Source organism: Rissa tridactyla, chromosome 2, assembly GCF_028500815.1.
Source record: "Rissa tridactyla isolate bRisTri1 chromosome 2, bRisTri1.patW.cur.20221130, whole genome shotgun sequence".
In the NCBI taxonomy this organism is placed as follows: domain Eukaryota; kingdom Metazoa; phylum Chordata; class Aves; order Charadriiformes; family Laridae; genus Rissa; species Rissa tridactyla.
In genome coordinates this window covers 65,448,111-65,467,206 of record NC_071467.1, presented here as the reverse complement: position 1 = coordinate 65,467,206, position 19,096 = coordinate 65,448,111, and the positions used below count along the sequence as shown (strand labels likewise).

The 19,096-nt window shown below is 46.5% G+C and overlaps 1 protein-coding gene across 2 annotated transcripts in view; it reads left to right on the top strand.

The window, feature by feature from the left end:
* RIPOR2 (RHO family interacting cell polarization regulator 2) overlaps positions 1-18,027 on the top strand; it is a 72,172-nt gene extending 54,145 nt beyond the window's left edge. Inside the window, exons 14-23 of one of the 2 annotated variants that reach the window (XM_054191002.1) lie at positions 504-1,193; positions 3,825-4,009; positions 5,884-6,052; positions 7,509-7,644; positions 8,529-8,690; positions 9,698-9,856; positions 10,873-11,075; positions 12,573-12,656; positions 14,724-14,814; positions 16,288-18,027. In XM_054191002.1, coding sequence (XP_054046977.1) covers positions 504-1,193; positions 3,825-4,009; positions 5,884-6,052; positions 7,509-7,644; positions 8,529-8,690; positions 9,698-9,856; positions 10,873-11,075; positions 12,573-12,656; positions 14,724-14,814; positions 16,288-16,388 — 1,980 coding nt within the window. In that variant the 3' untranslated portion in view covers positions 16,389-18,027. The remainder of the gene's footprint in view (positions 1-503; positions 1,194-3,824; positions 4,010-5,883; positions 6,053-7,508; positions 7,645-8,528; positions 8,691-9,697; positions 9,857-10,872; positions 11,076-12,572; positions 12,657-14,723; positions 14,815-16,287) is intronic. The other variant, XM_054191001.1, reaches the window with a different exon arrangement.
* The last annotated feature ends 1,069 nt before the right edge of the window (positions 18,028-19,096 follow it).

Genomic DNA, 19,096 nt, shown 5'->3' with positions numbered 1-19,096 from the left:
GCATAATAAAATCACCATTAAAATGCCATGAAACTAGAGAAACTTCTGGAGCAAAGTGTGTTAAATTTTAGGGATTGATACTTTAGAAATCAGAAAATAAATGCGATGGGAAATCTACAAGAGATATGAAAATGCAGCCAAGGTGGCTTAAGTACAACCACATTAAAAAGAGACGTGCCGCAGGAATGCTCGAGCAATGCACTGGAAATGCAGTGTCTGTAGGACAAGCAGAATTTGGATCTGTGTTCTGGGAACTCACTTCCTGGAGCTCTCGGCTTACCAGAGAGATACTGAGCCCAAGTTTTCCAGCAGTTTTCCTGCCAAAATCAGGAGCCGTGCCAGATGAAAGCAGAAGTTGGATTTGAAATATTTTTCCCATCTCTCGAGCCTTGAATGCTTCTTTAATCCTTTTCCTTGCATTTTTCTTTCCCAGGCACATACTGTATTTTTCTTCTCTTCCCAGTGTTGCATGAAAAACTTTTGTTTCTCTGTTGTCTTTTCAGTCGAATTTGCCAGACGACGTCTTTGAAAATGGAACGGTGACCACCGAGAAGCGGCCTCTTTCTTTCACTTTTGGCGACCTGCCTTATGAAGACCGCGTGCCCCCTGCCAACTCAGCAGAGTCCTCTTCTGCTCACGTCAGCTCCAGCCCAGACATCACCGCCACCCCCAGCCAGCACCGAGCTCGCAAGTCCTCCAAGAGCTCAAGCCTGGACTGCAGCAGCAGTGACTCCCGCAGAGACTCTGTCGCTGAGCCGAAAGACCTGCCGCCCCAGGGAGAGGCAGCAGCGCTCGAGAACAAGGCCACCCCAAGGCCAGCTCCTGAAATTTGCCAAAAAGCCTCTGATGCTGGGAGCGATCGTGTCTTTATAGAAACAAGCGTCCCGGTGTCTCTCCTGCAGGACACGGATGAAGGTTCCGAGCTCAAGCCCGTGGAGCTGGATACCTATGAGGGCAACATCACGAAGCAGCTGGTAAAAAGGCTCACGTCAGCAGAGGCACCCATGACCCCAGAGAGGCTGCCGTGTGAGGGATCGATTAGTGGGGAATCAGAAGGATATAAGTCTTATCTCGATGGAAGCATTGAAGAAGCCTTGCAAGGGCTTCTCTTCGCTCTTGAGCCACATAAAGAGCAGTATAAAGAGTTTCAGGACCTGGACCAAGAAGTTATGCATCTTGATGACATCCTAAAAGTGAGTACGTTTTCAGAAAATACTACCCTAAAGGAAATCTGAGCGGGTAGAATCTCCTGCCCTTCCTCGCAAACATCAAAGTAGGGTTTTTGGAGATGAGTAAAATTCCTCAGTAGCAGTAGATTTGCTCCTGCTTGGAGCATCCTTTCACAGTGTTGCATTTTTAAACTTTTGTTGGCAGTGTGCTTACTGTAGCCTTGAATCCTCAAGCAACGGATTTTTTTAATCTGCTTAAAACCTGGGGGAAAGTGAAAAAGGTGCCATGGCAGAGGGGTAATTAAATTATACCCTTCTCTGAAGAAACTGCTTGTGAACCTGTCGCTTGTGCCATACTGGAGATCAGATTATAGCCAACTTTCTGCCTTTGAAATCCATGGGTCACATCCTCAGCGGGTGTATTTTAGCATACTACCCCTGAACTCCATGGAGCTGTGCAAAACTACACCAGCTGAGGATCAGGCCTTGTAGCCAAAGAAGCTGAATTTTCTAAATTGCCAAAGGGATTTAGAAGCACGGGTCTCACTGAGGACTGCCATCCCCACGTCGCCTAAGCTTCTTCCAAGCCTTTTCCTTTTTCCCCCGTCCATTTTTAACATGAGAGACATCCTGTCATCACACCAGGATGGACAGAAAATGTTGAAAATTAGAAAGAAGAAAAGGGTTTTGCATGTGTGTTGTTAATATGTTTACTGCTGATCACTGTGACTTGTGTCTCCCCCATGAATAATAACTCAGGACGCGTTACTGTGCAAAGAGTGTTATATGGGAAATAATCATTTCAAATGCTTCATATTCATATGCAAGTTGGTCTACTAGTCACTTAAGCCTCAATATTCAAAAACACGGCTGAGGAGGAAGGAGGGAAGCATTTATCCTTCAGCATTATCTTTTTATGAAGAAACTTTGGTAACATCCTTGTTTCCATTGGTGTTTGCAGCTGCATGGTACTTGCCCAAGTTAAATGCTTTTTGTCACAGCCTGCAGCCCCTCTTTCTTGCCCAAGGAGGTTCAAGCAGGCAATGCTACCGTTACTATTATTTTTTAACTTTGTGGCTGCTCTGCAGCTTGTACAAAGAGTTCAATTATCCAAACAGCAGAGAGACAACGGAGACTGTTTACACTCCTTTTATCAGAAGTTACAAAGGGACAGATATGGGCTGGGGGGGAGAGAGGACAGACCTGTGCAGGCAGGGTTCCTGCACGCTCGAGAGGGACACCTCTTCCAGATCTCCTTACGTCTGCGTGTCACCTGTCGATCATCTTGCGGACCGACACTCAGCATTGCCAGGAGCCCTGCTGGGCTCCCCAAGCAAAACAGTTGAGCCGGAATCCAGCTGTGGCTGAAGAAATCTCTCTTGGCTGTGTTAGGTGGGCAGAGCAAAGGAGAAGCCCATGTGTTGCTGTTTGCTTTTGCCCGAAGAAGCTGCGCCACCAGCCCTGAAAGAAACGGTAGCTAAAGTCCTTGGTGCTGCAGAGGAAGCGGGATCCAGCACCCACCTGTGTCACAGATGTCTTGGGAAGTGTTGGTTTGATCAGCTAATGACACTACGGGCAGTTTAAGGAGTCAAGCATCGTAGGTGCTAACGTATGACCATTATAGCATTAATATTGCATGCAAACGAATCGGAAACAGAACTCCAAGTTGCCTCAGCTCTAGGTTTGCTGGTGCTGAGTCTGAACTTTTAGGGCAATGCATTTCTTTCTACACGCTGAGACAAACTCCTGGCTCCTGCCTGGGACTGGCAGATGCAGCTTATGTGACGGCACCGGTGGTTCCTGGCTGTTTCTGATCAAATAATCAGGTAGTGCTAAAGGTGTTGAAGTTGTTTCACGAACCAACAGAGGCAATCCCTCAAGCTACATCTGATTCTGCAAGGTGACCCTGGAAGCAACTCTGTGGGCATGTCTGGATGAATCACCACATGGGACCAGAAACTTTGATACTTCCTACAGCAACACCAAGGTTTCCATCGCATTTCTTCCCAGCAGTGAGGTGGGATGGCTTCCCCCCTCTCTAGCACTGTTAATTCCTGAGTTACAGTTCTGCCTTCCTCTGTCACCTAGAAATCTGATGCCTGATTTGCTTTTCCTTGGTAAGCCACGTGGCTTCAAAGGCCACAAAAGTCCTCTCATCCAATGAACAAATCTGCAGATATGGGACCAAATTTATTCCTGGCTATGGTCCGTTGGAGTCACATTTGGAATAAATCCGATAGTGCTATTGGCTTCTGTAGCTAGAACGGCAATTATGGAACGTGCCTTCCCCTTTCAACTTCCAGTGCATTAATTGCTGTCTCTCCTTTTGGAGGATGCCGAAAGCTGCGTCACTTGGATTCAAGATGTACTTCTCGTTTCTATAAAACACATCAAATTTTGCCTTTGAGGGTTTTCCTTTGGGGAAAAGAGGGGGTAGGATGGGGAGGGGAGGAGGAATGGAAGGGTTTTTCCAATTCTCAGGCTTTGATTGTGTATGCTATGAATATGAAGGTTTGAAATGAAACACCCAATAAAATGAAGTTTTAAAAATAAAATGAAGAATTTGAAAGTTTTAAGCTTTATCCTTTTCTTTTTCCTTTTCTTTCAGTAGTAACTAATATCTGGGGTTTTCATTGGTTCGTTCTGCCTTTGCAGTGCAAGCCAGCAGTAAGCCGAAGCAGGTCCTCCAGTTTAAGTCTAACAGTTGAGAGTGCTTTAGAAAGCTTTGATTTCCTGAACACCTCTGACTTTGATGATGAGGATGGTGGTGGTGTGGAGGTTTGTAATGGTGGAGGAGGTGCAGACTCAGTATTTTCAGATACTGAGGTTGAGAAGAATAGGTAAGTTTGTAGTAACTGCTAGCTGTGCTTACGCCAAACTGATACCCTAGCTCTTTGTCGCTAACAGGGGATCCCGGTGCACACGTTATTCAAGGAAGACTGTCTAATCCTTGATGAGTTTATAGGGTCAAAGGGTTCCCCGTGGCTGCTGCATACAAAATCTTAGCTTCCAGGATCATTTTTTTTCCTGTTCAAATATACTCAATCTGTCCTCCAGAGGAGAAGGGTAAATTCAATTAAGCTGACATCAATACTGGCAGAGCCTCTTCCTTGACATAGGTTTGGACCTGGCTTTCCTTGGATGTAATTACTAATTCCTCTGTGGTTTTTCCCCCCTCCCTTTGTCTTTTCTCTCTAGCCGAATGAGTCTTTGCAGTGGATTAAGCTTGTCAGTAACAGTAACACAGGGCCAGATTTAAGCAGCATGGTGTAGGTTTCCTTTGGAATCTAAGAGTGATGACTGGTACCCTGTTCATGGCCCTGCGTGTTACCTGCCCTTCTTTCATCACTTTTGGTCTTTCTGAGAGGGAAAAAAAAAAAAAAAAAAAAAAAAAGAGAAAAGCTGTGGTGTTTGTGTCATGGTCTGCCATTGTCGTGTGACCATAAGATGCTGTGTTTCAATCATTAGATCCTCAAGGCGTGTTTGCGTCCTCAGAGCCCACGCGATGCCCAGCAGGCACCTAAGTGGCACTAGAGCTGGGAAAAAAGAACAGAACGTGGTTCCCTAGGACCCCACGCTTCCCAACCAGGGAGCTATACATCTCGCAGCTTGTCGTGGCCTGTTTAAAACAATTTTGAGTACCAACAAGCAACCACCATTCAGGTCCCAAAATGTCACTGCATATCCTCTTTCCAGAATAAGAATGTGGTGGGGGGAAAAAAAACCTCGGAAAAACGTGTTGCTTGCTAAACTGGCCCTCTGAGCTCAGTCCAGTCTGCGTTGATTTAAGGGTCTGGCTTTAACCAGGCACTTTAGCACAAATTTAACTTTAGGAGCAAAAATTAAGTTAGTTATAAGCTAACTCAAAAAGCAACTAAAAATCTTTTAAGCTAAGATAGAAGTTAAAATTTCATTTTTTCGCTTCTGGCTCATGCCCGGACAGTGTAGATTCCTGCTTCCATTTTTAGATGTGTGAGTACATGACTCAGTGTAAAGATTGCAAGTGTTGAAACTTCTGAGCTTGCAGCCAATTGCACTTGCCGACTGGGGACTGACCTCGGGCCTTGCACTTAAACACAGGGAGGACCATTTGTACAACAAGGCAGCGTTGGAAATAATGATTTAAAACACAGTGAGACTAGCTTTACGCTCTTACAGAAACAATTGGCAAAGCAAGCTGTACACATTGTGCCTAAAACAGCATATGAAAACATCATGTCTCTTACTCCAGCAGTGGTTTTCCTTTCCTCCTGCGATGAGCGTTAAATTTGGCAGCGGGAGGACACCGAAGGCGCAGAGCTGCGCTTAGCAGCTCAGTGCCTGGGGTGACATGAATTGTCATGGTGCTCAATCCAGAGCGACGGGGGAGGTGATTCAGCAAGCAACAGATGGGAGAAAACTGTCCCCACCAAGGGACAGTAACCGCGGGTTGGAAAGGTTTGCTGGCGAGGGCATCGCATCGCTCCAGGCAAACCAGTCAGGGGACAGAGAGCTCGTCCCCGCCTCAGTGGGTACAGCCCTTCCGCGCCTGGCCAGGGCAGCACTGCTCCTTTGTGATATGATGTGTTCATCGTGAGGTTTCTGGCTGCTTCCAGCTTTTCCACTGTGCTTGTTGCTCGTCGCCCTGAGTGAGCTCTGTGTGTGTGTGTGTGTGTGTCTGCCATGGCGGCGGCGGTCGGCCCTCCACTGACCTCCCTCCCTCATCCCTCCCCAGTTACAGGATGGAGCACCCAGAAGCCAGAGGCCACCTGAGCGAAGCTCTCACCGAGGACACGGGCGTGGGCACCAGCGTGGCCGGCAGCCCTCTGCCCCTGACCACGGGGAACGACAGCCTCGACATAACCATAGTTAAACACTTGCAGTATTGCACGCAGCTCATTCAGGTACCGGGCCCAGCTCTTTTTTGGGGCATATATTTTAAAATTTTCCCTGCGGTGTGCCCACAGCATGGAGTACGAGCAGGTCAGCGCTGCTCCCGGGTGGCAGCGGGAGCGCAGGGCTGGGACAAGCTGCCATGCGGGGGTGAAGGTAACACCCTTCACCCCCAGCCAGAAAAGCCTCCGTCGTTTCCGTTCCTGGCCCCTCTGGGAGCAGACCTGACCTGCAAACCTTGGGGCACTTCGCAGGTGCCACCCAGCAGGGCTGACGGGTGGCGCAGCAGATGACAGGGACAGCCCCTGCTCTGGGTTACCAACGTCCACTGGCTTGGCCGGGAGGTCCTCGGTGAGACCGGTCCCCGGTTAAGGCAGCCCATGTCTTCAGAGGTAAAGCAGAAGCCCCTCACCCCACTGTTTAACCGAGCCCCAGACAAGGCTGCGACGTTCAAGAGCAGAAATGAATTTCCGCAGGTGAGGTGGAGAGGTTGTCTGCAACACGCGCAGGGAAGGCAGCCCCTCTGGGACATCAGAATTGTCTGTTTGTGCTCACAACCAACTAGCACAACCTTTTAGAGTTTGGTTTTTTTTTTCATTCAGAGCCCAAGCATGGCAAATGCGATTTTAAACCTCCAGCAAGCGAGGGCATCAGGGTTTTCTTGACGAATCAAAACACACTGCAGCATCCTTTTCACAGTTGTTTGACTCTTCCATCTTAGATATAATTAGCTTTATTTTCCCAAAGGCCCACTGAAGCAATACAGAGAGAGCCTGATTCCAACACTGATTCCAGTGCTGACTGGACCCTGCTGACTCACAAGTTTGAGAAAAAAAGGGAGGTTTTTGGCTGAAATACAAGAGTACCCAGTAAACATGCAGTTGGGGGAGGTGAGCTTAAACTATGTCCACACACGGAGCAGATTTGATATGAACAATATTTACGTGGCGGGCTGAAGAAAATGCAGGTGTCAGCAGCAGGGAAGATTAGCAAGGCAAAAGCACCAAATTAATAAAGGCACCTGGGTAGTTGATCAGAGCTGAAACGGAGTAGAGGAAGAGCGACCTGTGGTCTGCCTCCAGGCACGTACATCCTGAAAGTCCATGGCCTGTGTTACACGGAAGTCACACTAATATTCTTTTCTGTCTCTAAGGCTTATGATAGATTCCTTTAGCTTCGCAGAGCATATAAATCAGAAATTACTTATGCAAATGGCTGCTTGGATACTCAAGTGCCTGGTTCTGGATGTAGATGTAAAAGATACAAGCAACAATGTCTATCAACCAGGACCATAAAATACCCCAGAGACAAAAAACTTTTGAAGTTAAGGAGATCCTGTGGTTCCAGGCGATGAATTTGCCATTGCACTTCTTCAGGTGCCGGGTGTTCTGGAGTTTTTTGTTTTCTTCTGAGGTTTTTGGGGGTTTTTTTTTGGTTCAATAACTCCTTCTCATTTGTCTTCACCAGCAAATTGTGTTCTCCAGTAAAACACCATTTGTGGCAAGAGACCTCCTGGATAAGCTGTCCAGGCAGATCCTCGTGATGGAGAATATCGCAGAGATCAGTACTGAGAATCTGGGAAACATCACCTCCCTTACCGATGGTAAGAGGCAAGTTAGGGGGTTTCCTTCTGAAAGGCGTTTGTTTGGGCATGCGTTCCTGCTGAAATAATCGCTGTGCAGAGCTCACCGACACCGCAGGAGATGCCACCGTAGTAGGGGCCGGCTCACGGTTACCAGCAGGTGCAGCAGTCACCACAGCAGGTCAGGGGCCTTATTCTGTCTTCATCACTGGTATCCAGAAATAAGCGGGTGAGAAGAGAAAGGATTTCTTATCCTGCTTGTTGTGCAGAAGATGGACAGAGGTCATTGCTGTGGTGGGGTGGGGATGCTGCCACCTCTGGAGAGCCAAAGTCTTTCTCCACCTCTCTTTCCTGAGGAAAGGCAGGATCTGCCTCATACTATCAGAGGCATAATACTACTCCTTGAACGTTTTATCTGTTTTATTTTTAGTCATCTCTACGGAGAATTATTTAGTTATTTTTCTTGTTGTTGCATCTATTTTAATATTTTGGAAGAGTTTGACAAATACGTAGTTACCCTCATGAGCACTCCGGCAGGACAGGTAACCACAACATGCTCTATTTACTTTGTTTATCAGAAAACTGAGGCAAAATTGAGTGGCTTACCCAAGGCCACAGAGCAGTGCTAGGGCAGGGACCAGTCTTGTGTAGACCATTTGCAGTGTCCAGAACTGCATCAGGAGCAAATTTTGTCACATCCTACCATGGGAAACAGAAAAAGCACGCTACAAACTTGGGGTGAGCACATGATCGCGCTCTGTGAAGGTAATGGCACAGGGTGACCCACCAAACAGTAACTGTCCCTCAGTGAGCCGGGTGAGATTACCTCCACTCGTACCATCTTTTCTCTTCTGGATGCTTCCAGCACAGCTTTGTTTCATCATTCATTTTGTCTTCTCCACCAGCAATTCCTGAGTTCCACAAGAAGCTGTCGCTGCTGGCTTTCTGGATGAAGTGTACTGGCCCTTCAGGAGTGTATCACACATCTGCAGACAAGATGATGAAGCAGTTGGATATCAATTTTGCCACCACTGTGAATGAGGAGTGTCCAGGACTTGCAGAAACAGGTACCAACTGCTGCTAAAAAATTGTGTTGGTCATCAAAATGGAGAACAGTTGTGTACTGGGCTTTACTCAACCTTCATTGCTTTGTTTGGAAAACAAAGGTCTGTTTGGCCACAGCTCCAGGATCTCATTTGAAAACTAATGCTACAACTCGTGAAACAGTTTTGGCCCAAAATAATCAGATCAGAATAGGAGAAAAAGGTGAGGTCCGCAGAAAAGAAAATACCGTTTTAAGGTTTATGAGCTAATTGGAAAGTAAGACTGTTCCGAAATACAAGTTTATAAGTGATTCAGTGAAGTAGGAATCCTTGCACCTTATTTTATGTGTCTATATAATGTTGGTGCCCCATTACGGTGCACTGGGATGAAAGTCACAGACATTCAAGGGAGTCTATCTGAGCATAGGTTCCTATTCGGAGTGGGATGCACCACATCTCGAACTCCTGCTTTACTGGCTAGCTCTCCCTGGGACAGAACGGGGATGCAGGGTGACTTGCTCAGGCGTGGGCACCCGCACTGCAGATGCCCACCCAGGGCAGTGTTTTCCTGCGTGCTCCATGCTACAGCTCTCACAGACGGTGCCTCAGACTCGCTTTCTGCATGCCACATGCTCACGCAGGAACGTAAAGACAAGCAAAGCCAAATCCTGCCTCTGTGAGCATCTCCCCTGCTTCAGTGGCATTGCGGAGATGTAACTGGCAGCGCATGTGCATAAGCGTTCAGTGATTCAGGACATTGATTGGGTAGAAAGGATGCTGTATTGGATAGGAAACCACACTAGCCATCCATAAACTGGCAGAGGTTCATTCTTACAAGGATATCCTCTGGTGATGAGAGCTAGACAGGCAGAAGGTCTGTCTGGCTTCTAACCTAACCAGTTGAGGTTAGAAACGTTGGGAAGTACCTGGCTTTGCAAATAGAGTTCTCTCTGGCTTTGAAGCGGTCTGCGGCATTCTGCCAGCAGCTTTTGCTCTCACTAACGTGTCCCTTTGTCCGTGGCTCCCTGCAGTCTTCAGAATCCTGGTGTCTCAGATCCTGGACCGGACGGAGCCTGTCCTCTACTCCAGCATGTCCTCCGAGATCATTACCGTCTTTCAGTATTACAACTATTTTACCAGCCACAGTGTTAATGACCTTGGAAGCTATTTGCTGCAGCTCGCAAAAGAAGGTAGGGTATATAAATTCTGGCAGCTAACGGGGGAGTAGTACATCGGGTGTCCTTCTGACCTCAGCACAAAACAATTCAGCTCTGAGACTGATTTTACAAAAGAAGGAGGGAAAGGAGACAAAGAAGTGCCTTGAATATGAAGTCTGAATGCACCCGAACAGTTGTACTTATCAAGGGAAAGGAGCTGATGCATACAGACCCTCCAGTCGTTTCTATTTCCATTTTCAAATGGGAAAAAAATATGTTGAAAGAGTGAGTTTTTAGGAGGTGGCTGATGGTGGTGGGCTGGGCCCAAGGTCTGGGGAGTTTTCCGTGCTGACAGCTTGGATGACATTCCAGTCTTTTATCACACTTTACAGAGAGATCTTCTGTAAGTGCTGAGCTCTGCTCCTGAGCCAAGGGATCACAGCACCTCAGTGTTTGTCAGGCTCTGCCACCAAGAGCTAGAGAGAGAAGCAGATGCTCCACAGAGGGTGCTAGACAGCAATCCCTGGCACGCCAAGTTTTCTTCTCTATTTAAGAGGGAGTTTGAGGAACCTTACCTAGTTTCCATTTTTATTTGGGCATACTGGGGAGCTTTTGCTCAAAAACCTGGAAGGAAAAAGGCATTTCAGCCTTTTGCCTAGGCTGAGCTAGGACAAGTTCTCACAAAGAAGCCCTGGAAGGCAACACACTGACAGTATTGGGTTTCACTTGTTATAGGGAGGATTTACATCTTCCAGCAGAAAGTGAAGATTTGACAGGTAGGCCCTTAACTCTGGGTAGGTGGAAGTGCCGCGGTGTCCCACCTAGTCCATCTATTCATCTCCTCCTTTGGAAGAACATCTGAGAAACTGGCCCAACTTAAAGCCCAGACAGACACACCGCAATATGGATCCGTAGCAATCACTCAGATGGGGATTTTTCATGTCCTTTGTGGGCATAGTAAAAATTAAGGATTGCTAGCAGGGAAAGGAGCAATCTGAAATATCGAGAAGACGAGATAAGTAACAAGGACCTTCCTCTTGCACTTTCAGCCTCTGTGGTTCAGGTGCTGCAGTCAGTGAAAGATGGAAAACTGCAGCAAAATGTGGCCAAAATAAACTCCAGTAACCTCCCACCACAGCAAGAAGTTTTGAGAGCGTTGGCTTTACTTCTCAATGAAAATAAAAATGAAGTCAGCGAGACTGTGGCATCACTTCTGACAGCTACCGCAGAAAACAGGCACTTCAGGGAGAAGGTAAGTGGCAGAAAATCACCTGTCGCGTAAGAGACCTGTATCATCATGACATTTTTTTCTGCCTGTGTGTCTGAAATGTCTATGCATATAAAATAATTGCTCCAAGCTTGATTTAAACTAAGCCAGAGGGATTTCCTGTCTAATTCTTCCTGCAAATATGCAAGTCTGCTTCTGTCGTTATGCCAGTCTGCTTCTACCTGTCATTACACTGAACAGGTACTAACCAAAATGCGGCAAATACTTACGAGTGCTGTGCCCTCCAGCCATTCCTCCGTACTTCAGCATTTCTGCTGGCCTCTCTCAGACTTGGCTTCAGTCCAAGGCTCGGAGGCAACAGTCCCCAGCGTCACCAACAGGCGAAGACGTAGGTCTGAGGTTTTTATTTTCTTTCCCAAAGGAGGCTGGCGTCTATGGGACCTCCCGCCATTTCTGGAGAGGACGGACTGCCTGGGGCAAACACAGCTCAGCTGAGGGAGCTAAGACTTGAGTCTATCATCACAGACATTGAAGGCAACGAGCAGGGCCAGATGAAACACATAAATTAAAGAGAAGGGAGAAGAGGAATAAGAAAAAATTAGGGGTTGGCTTCTACCCTTTCATGGCAGACCTTTCCCTACTATCCTGCTTGTTCCCTGCCAGGAGGGAGAGAAAGAAAAGGCAGTTGGAAAGGAAGAGTGATGGAAGGCAGGCAGAGGGACAAGAAAAAGGAGCTCACTCTTTGCTGCTCTTCTCCGTCAATCCATTCCCCCCTTTGCTTGTCCTCCCACTTCATCTTCCATTTTGTCAGCTTCTTGGTGTCTCATACCATCCTTCTCCATCGCCAGCTTCAAGGAGGCAGCAACTCAGGGAAAATATAACCGCCTCCTGGAACAGGCGTGAGTTCACTGCCTGCAGGAAGGACCCCAGGGTGCCTTGTATGGAGGCGTTTTGCAGCTTTGTGCTGCAGATGAGTTCATTGTGCAGCCGACTGCCACTGAGATTCGCGCTCACTGCTGGTTTTGTTTGCTCAGCAGCAGCTACTAATTTCTAGGGCCAAGCAGTAAACTGGTCTAGCAGCTCACGCTAACATTGTGATAGCTATTTGCAGTCCCCCTGGGGTCCATCCCAGCCTGTTCATTACCATCCCTACATCAGAGGGACCATCTCAAGGGTCAGCTCTTGAGCTATTTAGACTCCAAGGCCCATTTAAAGCTCTTTGGCGATTTACACAGAAAGGCCCTCAAGGGTCCCAGATTATGCTACTCACCTTAAGGTGGATTTTTCCTCCCCAAAACCTGGCCTGCAACTACAAAGCTCTAACTAGTGGCCTGGCCTGGATCTGCTGTAGGGAATTATCCCAGCATGTTACCTGTGCTTCTCCATCCCACGGGCTCACTGTCCGGGAGGCGGGATGCAATCCCTCTCCCTTTAGTAAGGTAGCAATGCCTCCACGCTCCACCCTTCTGCTCCACACAGGCACAGGGATTTTCATCGCTACTCTTCTTCATCTGTTTTCAGGCCTTGATTTATTACTGTGAAGCACTAACCCAGCCCAACCTCCAGCTGCAGAAAGCAGCTTGCTTGGCTCTAAGATACCTCAAGGTAAGAGACAAGGAATTTGCTGTGGTACTTGGCATTACTTTAAGGAAAGGACATCTGATAGGTACAAACAACAAAATAGAATTTGCAATAGCAGCAGCGGTAGTGGTTTTGTTTTGCATTGCTGCACTGCATCCTTTTACAGATACCGTGCTGTTTGGGAATGGTTTAGAAGCTTCATCGCAAAAACAGCCAGGCTCTGTGATGATGACAAAGTTTATCTTTTGCATACCGTCCTTTCCTCCCTCTCCTATTGACTTTAGGAGACTTACTTCTACATCGCAGGGAAAAAAAATATTCCTCCATAGAGTACTGACTGAGAGGGGAAAAAGAACATCCTTTCCCAGGATAAAATTAGCTCTAATGCATGTGGGTTGCTGCCATAGAAGAGAAAGGGAGAGGCAGGTCACAGCTGGTTTTGTGACAAATAACTGGTACATCTGGGCAGTACAGCTTCAGCGTGCATACGGTACTATTTCTGCATTCCCCCCATGACAGGAAGGGAAAATGCACTTTTGTTTTGGCTGTACAGAGCCATGGGAAACAGCAGCAGCCCAAGCCCAATTGGTACGGGACACTGAGGCAAAAAACGTGTTCCGTGAGACAGACCCACCACAGACTGACTATTTCTCCCTCAGAACTGTTCCCTGGAGAAGACAGCTCTAAAATGTAACTTCGTCCCAGACAGAACTGATACCATCCAATACATATTAAATAAAAAAAAAAAATGTATTCCCTTAAATTTGATGCTAGGAGGCACCACTGAGAGGCAATGGTGTGGGGCATTACACCTCTGCTGCATGCAGGGCACAGTGGGCTTTTTGATCTCCCAGGAAAAGGCAGACAAGGAACCAGCAGTGGGAACTGGAGATAGACACATCTAACTTGAGCAGTGTGGCTCCGATACATCTTGAATAGTGAGAATGGCAATTGCTGGGGGAAAAAAAAACTACTGAGGGGAAGCATCATCATTTGGGATCTTCAAAGAAAAAGCTGAAGCCTTTCTGGAAGATACTGTTTCAGAGGTGGGAATGCTAGAATGGATAGGTGGCTGTGGATGAGCTGACTCGATGGCAGTCTCATCCACATGAAATCACGTCAGCTGCACAAAGTTCCACTGTGAATCTCTGCCAGGTTTTGCAAAGCAGGGCAAGCTCTGTGTTGCCGTGAGCCCATCACTCATAACCATTCGTGCTGTAGCCACCAGAACGCACCCAGCGCAGACTTGCCCTGAGTCCAGCACAAGTGACCACGTTGAAGATGGGGTGGTGAGATTTCAGGGTAGCTGAGCCCTCATTCAGAGCATCATAGACCAGACCTGTGCCCCTCGGACTGACGGGACTCGTACAAATACTGACTCTGTTGGCTCAGCGCCTCTTCCATGTGTCGTGCACCGGGGCAGTGCCTGCCCTTCCTTTCACTCACCTCCCTTGTCCTATTAAATAGCCTGGCAGAGACACTATGACAGCTGCTCTCCCCAAAGGCCTGATGTTTTTGTAGCAGGGCAGAACAGGATTATTCCTTGCTTTCTTCCCAAAACAGGGCAGGCAAGGCAAAAATGTGGGCAAGTTGGTGAGTGCAGGTGTTGGTGAGCAGCCTGCGGTGGAGCGGGCCAGCCAACGCGCCCCTGTAGGTAGACACAGATCGGCTGGCGAGAAAAGCCTTCTCCGACCTGCCAGGTTTGATGTGCTCAGTGTGAAACGCATTCCCTTGACGCCTGTCTCCTATTCTTCTCCTTGCCGTACGCTTACCTTGGCGCTTTGATGGCCTTGTCCCATGGCCCATCACCCAGCCTACAGTCAGCAGCGGCCGACGTAGCTGGTCAGCCAGATTCATGCATATTCATTCATAGGGTAGGAAAATTAGAAAGGGTCCACACTGACAGCAGAAAATACGCCTTCTCCTAGATGCTCCCCCTCAGGGAAACCCCACTCCTCGTGTCCCCACCAAAGCCCTCCCCTTGGAATAGGAAGGGCAACGCAGAGGATGGTCACTGTTTCCACGCAAGGCTGTGAAATGAAACCAGAGTGTACTGTGCGGTGCTCACGCGGCTCTTTTTGCACTTCCCAGGCTGCTGAGAGTATTAAAATGCTGGTCACGCTCTGTCAGTCTGACAACGAAGAGATCAGAAAAGTGGCGTCCGAAACCCTGCTCTCACTTGGTGAGTTGCCTGTTTTAGAGCAGTTATTTCATTTTCTTTTTTTAGCAGAGCAGTATAAGATACCTGAGCTATACAAATGTGAGACTCTTGACTGAAACAAAACTTTACATCTAGAGACTCAAACACATTAGAAAATATATATTCATATATATGAATATCTATACTCATATTCATATATATATTCATTTTGAAAATTACGAAAATGGACCAAAGAGAAACTGAACTGTATGACAGCCTGGAGGGGGAAGCAGAAAAGGAAAAAAAAACAAGGGAGAAGTCAACAAACAAATCATGAATAATGAATTTGAAAACCAAGCAGCCTCGAGGAGGCAGGACAGGCACACTGCCTGCTGTGCCTCATACACCCTCCGCTGGGGGGTTGCCTCCTATCTCCCTGTAGTGCCATTATCACACGCTCAAGTGCCATTAGCACTGCCAAGTGTTCGTTGAAACTAAATTATCCTTATATGCTTATTTGGACAGACCCTAGCCTGCAAGTCCTCCTTCCCGCCGTACCTCAGGCACCTGGCATCGACCCTCATTTGTCCTTGAGAGGAGAGGTACCCTGTTCATTAACCTGCAGTCTCGCTGCCTAGCCCTGTGTGACTGCAAGCCTGGCTGCACAGTTTCGGGGCACCAGAACTTCAGTGGCACAGGGAAATTGTATTTTTCTGGCCTTTAGGCTAGGCCTGAATTTCTGCTCCATGGGTCTAGGTGCGATTTTAGTTATGCAAACTCGTCAAATTTATTCCCTTGCATTCGCCAGTTCAGCAGGAATTCAGTCTGCTCTCGGACGTGTTATTGCCCAGGTTATAAAACAACTAGCCTGGGGACACTTTTGAAAACGCTGGGGGATTGTACTGCCATTCTTCTAGATGACATACAGAGACCATTTTGGTTCCTAATTCAACACACAAGGTGCAATGCTATCTTCAGGTACATATAGATGACAGTATCTAAGAGAAAAGGGCTTGAGACACAAATAGTTAAATTTAGCAAACATACTGCTTCCTCTTTTTCAGCGGCATATAAGCAAAGACGCGGCTAGACTCACTTCTTAAAAGTGCCAGGAAATGAGAAGCGGGTAAACTTTATATTGTCCAAAGTAAGTGGATAAACATCATCTGCCTCGAGTGTATCACAGCTGCAGCTGAGACCTTGAGGAGCACCATAGGTCATTTAGTAAGACAAGTGTTCATCTAATCGTTCAGGCCACATCTGCTTCTGTTTTGCTCTAGATAAAACCAGCAAATTACAAGAGAAAAATAAAAACAAAAAAAAAAGGGTGAACATTCAGAGCACGCTTAATTTTTCCAAGTAATTTCTGAATTTGCCCTCAACAACCTCAGAAATTTTAAGAAGGGAAAGAAGATACTGCCAAAGCAGTACTTTCTAACTCCAGAGAATCCAGTATTTTAAATGCTGTAGGACAATGATATAATGCATTATTATGCTTTAACATTCTGCATTCAGGTGAAGATGGGAGACTGGCATACGAACAGCTGGACAAATTTCCCCGGGAGTTTGTTAAAGTTGGAAGCCGCCGTGGAACTGAAGCTGCCACAGCTTTTTAGGTGGAAAAGGACCCACCTACATTTAACAGTCATTAAAGTAGGATGGAGCTGCCCATCGGTGCGGGGAGCAGAAGGAAGACTTTGAAGAATTCTATGAGGATGTCCCAAAATGTAGCAAATTTACAGACTTTTTAAGGAAAAGCAAAATCTGAAATCCAGCTAAAGAGTTCCTATTGGCTCCTCTTTGCAGCTCATGATGGAACAGTTGGATGCTGAGGAACAATACTTTGATGTGTAACCATTAATGTAATTGCAGTTATTCAGCCTCAGACAAACTTCTGTGAGTTTTTAGAGTTTGGCATCTTCATATATTTTACCGAGTATTACATTTCCTTCCTTGAAGTTGTGGTGGAAGCTTGCAACGTGTGATAGTGTGTCTAACCAAGGACAAGTAGGAGGCCACCTGAGCAGGGCTGCAAAGAAGCTGTCTCCTCGACCCAGAGCTAAGCCTCTGCTGTCCTGCAGTGTCTCCAGCAACACTCCAGCGGCAGGGAACGCCACTCCGCAAAAGCGCCACTCTCGGAAACGAAATACAGAGCAAGTTTCTTTCAGTTTTGCCTCCAGAAACAGCATGATGTAAACCCTGGGAGGTGTCACTTTGGTGACTCATTCTAAATGCCTCCGCTGGTCTTTTATTTCCTTTCTCTCGCCCTCCAGCAACGAGCCATCATTAATCCAGAGATTTGTCAGGGGGATCAAACAATCACGTAGGTTTCTGAAAACTAAATGAAAAGGTAAAGTGCGTTTATTTATTCCAAGAAGGAGGAGTGAATACAGCTAATTGCACGAGTCCCCAGAGCCATTTGGTCCTGTGAGTTGCAGGCAGGATTAGATTTCGTACACTCTAATTAGTGGATCATAGCTGCTACAGAGCGATTTCAACATAAAGAACTAGAACAAACCGAAGCGGAGCTCGGAGGCAGTAATAAGCAGAGGGTGAAGTGAATGCGTGTGCGTGTCCCCCCTCACTGCAAGGATGAAAGACAGCAAGTGCTTGCTTCCAGCTGTTGATCACGAGCCTTAAGTTAACAGAGGAGGTGAATAGAAATTAACAGAGGAGCATTCCTGTGCTGTTGTTCATTATGCATGAAATGCTATTTAGATGTCAATTAAAGTATCCAAATTTGCATAGACTACATAGAAAAGATTGCAAACAATTCACGTCAAAAGGAAGCCTCCTGCGCCAAACACTTTGGCAGGCAGGGGTTTTGGTTTGGTTTGGTTTTTTGGTTTGTTTTTTTTTTTTTTTTTTTGTTTGGGGTTTTTTTTTTTTTTTTTACTGTGAATGTTACAATGTACATATGTGTATATTTATAAATATCTATATTCTTCCTTTAATTAAAAAAAGTACATTTTGTACAGTTCAAAATGCTTACTTGTTTACTGAGGGATATAGACTCTTTTTGCAGAAGGTGAAATAACCACATTATGGTTTTTATACCATGCCTGTCCCATCAGCTGAATTATTCCAAGGTGTCCTTTTGTACTGGTTTCTGCTCGTTTGTTGTTTTGGGGGGTTTTTTTTAGTTGGGGTTTTTTTTGGTTTTTTTTTGCTTTTAGTTCCGTGGCATTTGTACTCACCATATATTTCCTATCACATTTAAGTTATAATAAAGATTATTTTTTAATTACTAAGCACATCAGCCCATATGTAGAGTCCCTCTTTCTATCAGCAGCCTCTCCACCGTGAGGCTCACCCAACCTTCAAACGTCAGGCGAGTCAGCTCCCAGTACAGTAAGTGGCTCAGTAAGGGCCACCTACTTGCAGATGGATTTGGGGCAAACCATTGGGAGTTGTTTAATCATAGTAAGGGAAAAGGCCTGTCGGGAATATTTGTCTTTTCAAGCCCGGTCACCAGGACAAGACTTAGCGACAATCTCAAAAAGTTTAGCTGAGTTATATAAAGTCGCCTCCTAAATTTCTTACAGCATAGAAATAGTTTGTGCTTCCTGCCATATCAACTTTGTTAAGACTTAGGACAACATTACTTTAAGATCTTACAAAAATACCTAAATTAGAGCAAGTGACGAATACAGGTAGCAAGGACTGGTGCCTGAGGGCGGACAGAGAACTGCAACTTCTTGTGCAGCAGGAGAAACGGTGCAATGCCGGCTTGGGGTTTAATATGCACAGCTCCGGCGTTTTCATCTTTCTGCTGGCCGAGGTGGGGGGTAGTAAGCGGCCAACTATTTTAGTAATCAAAATAAAGACAAACCACAGAAGTAGGAAAAGTAGAGAAGGAATGAAGCTATAGTGAAAACGACGGCTCTTCGTTGTACCCCTGTGAGGTGAACCAAAGCACATTTAAAAAAAAAAAAAAAAAGCCAGTTTTGTACTAAAATGCTATTTTGGAAGCAAAGGGAGGACTGCGCCCTCTCAGTGTTCCTTCTCTGGCTGCTTCAGTGTGTGTGTGCAGGCTCTTGCTCCTGTCCCAGAGCATCAGCAAGAGGCATACACTATTTAAAAAGGAGATGAGAATAGTCTTATATTCCCGTATATGTCAAAAGCTCCTGCCCGTAATACGCACCGTATGTCAAAAGCTCGGTTGTAGCTTGTGCGTCACAGCGCGGAACACAATTTTGTTGAAGCGAAAGCTATGAAGTCATGGGGTTGTAGGTGCTACATTCTGAACTGTCGCTTCGGAACGAGTGACATGAGTTTACTTTCAAGCAAGCTCTAGTACCCTACATTTCTAGCTACTCCTAGT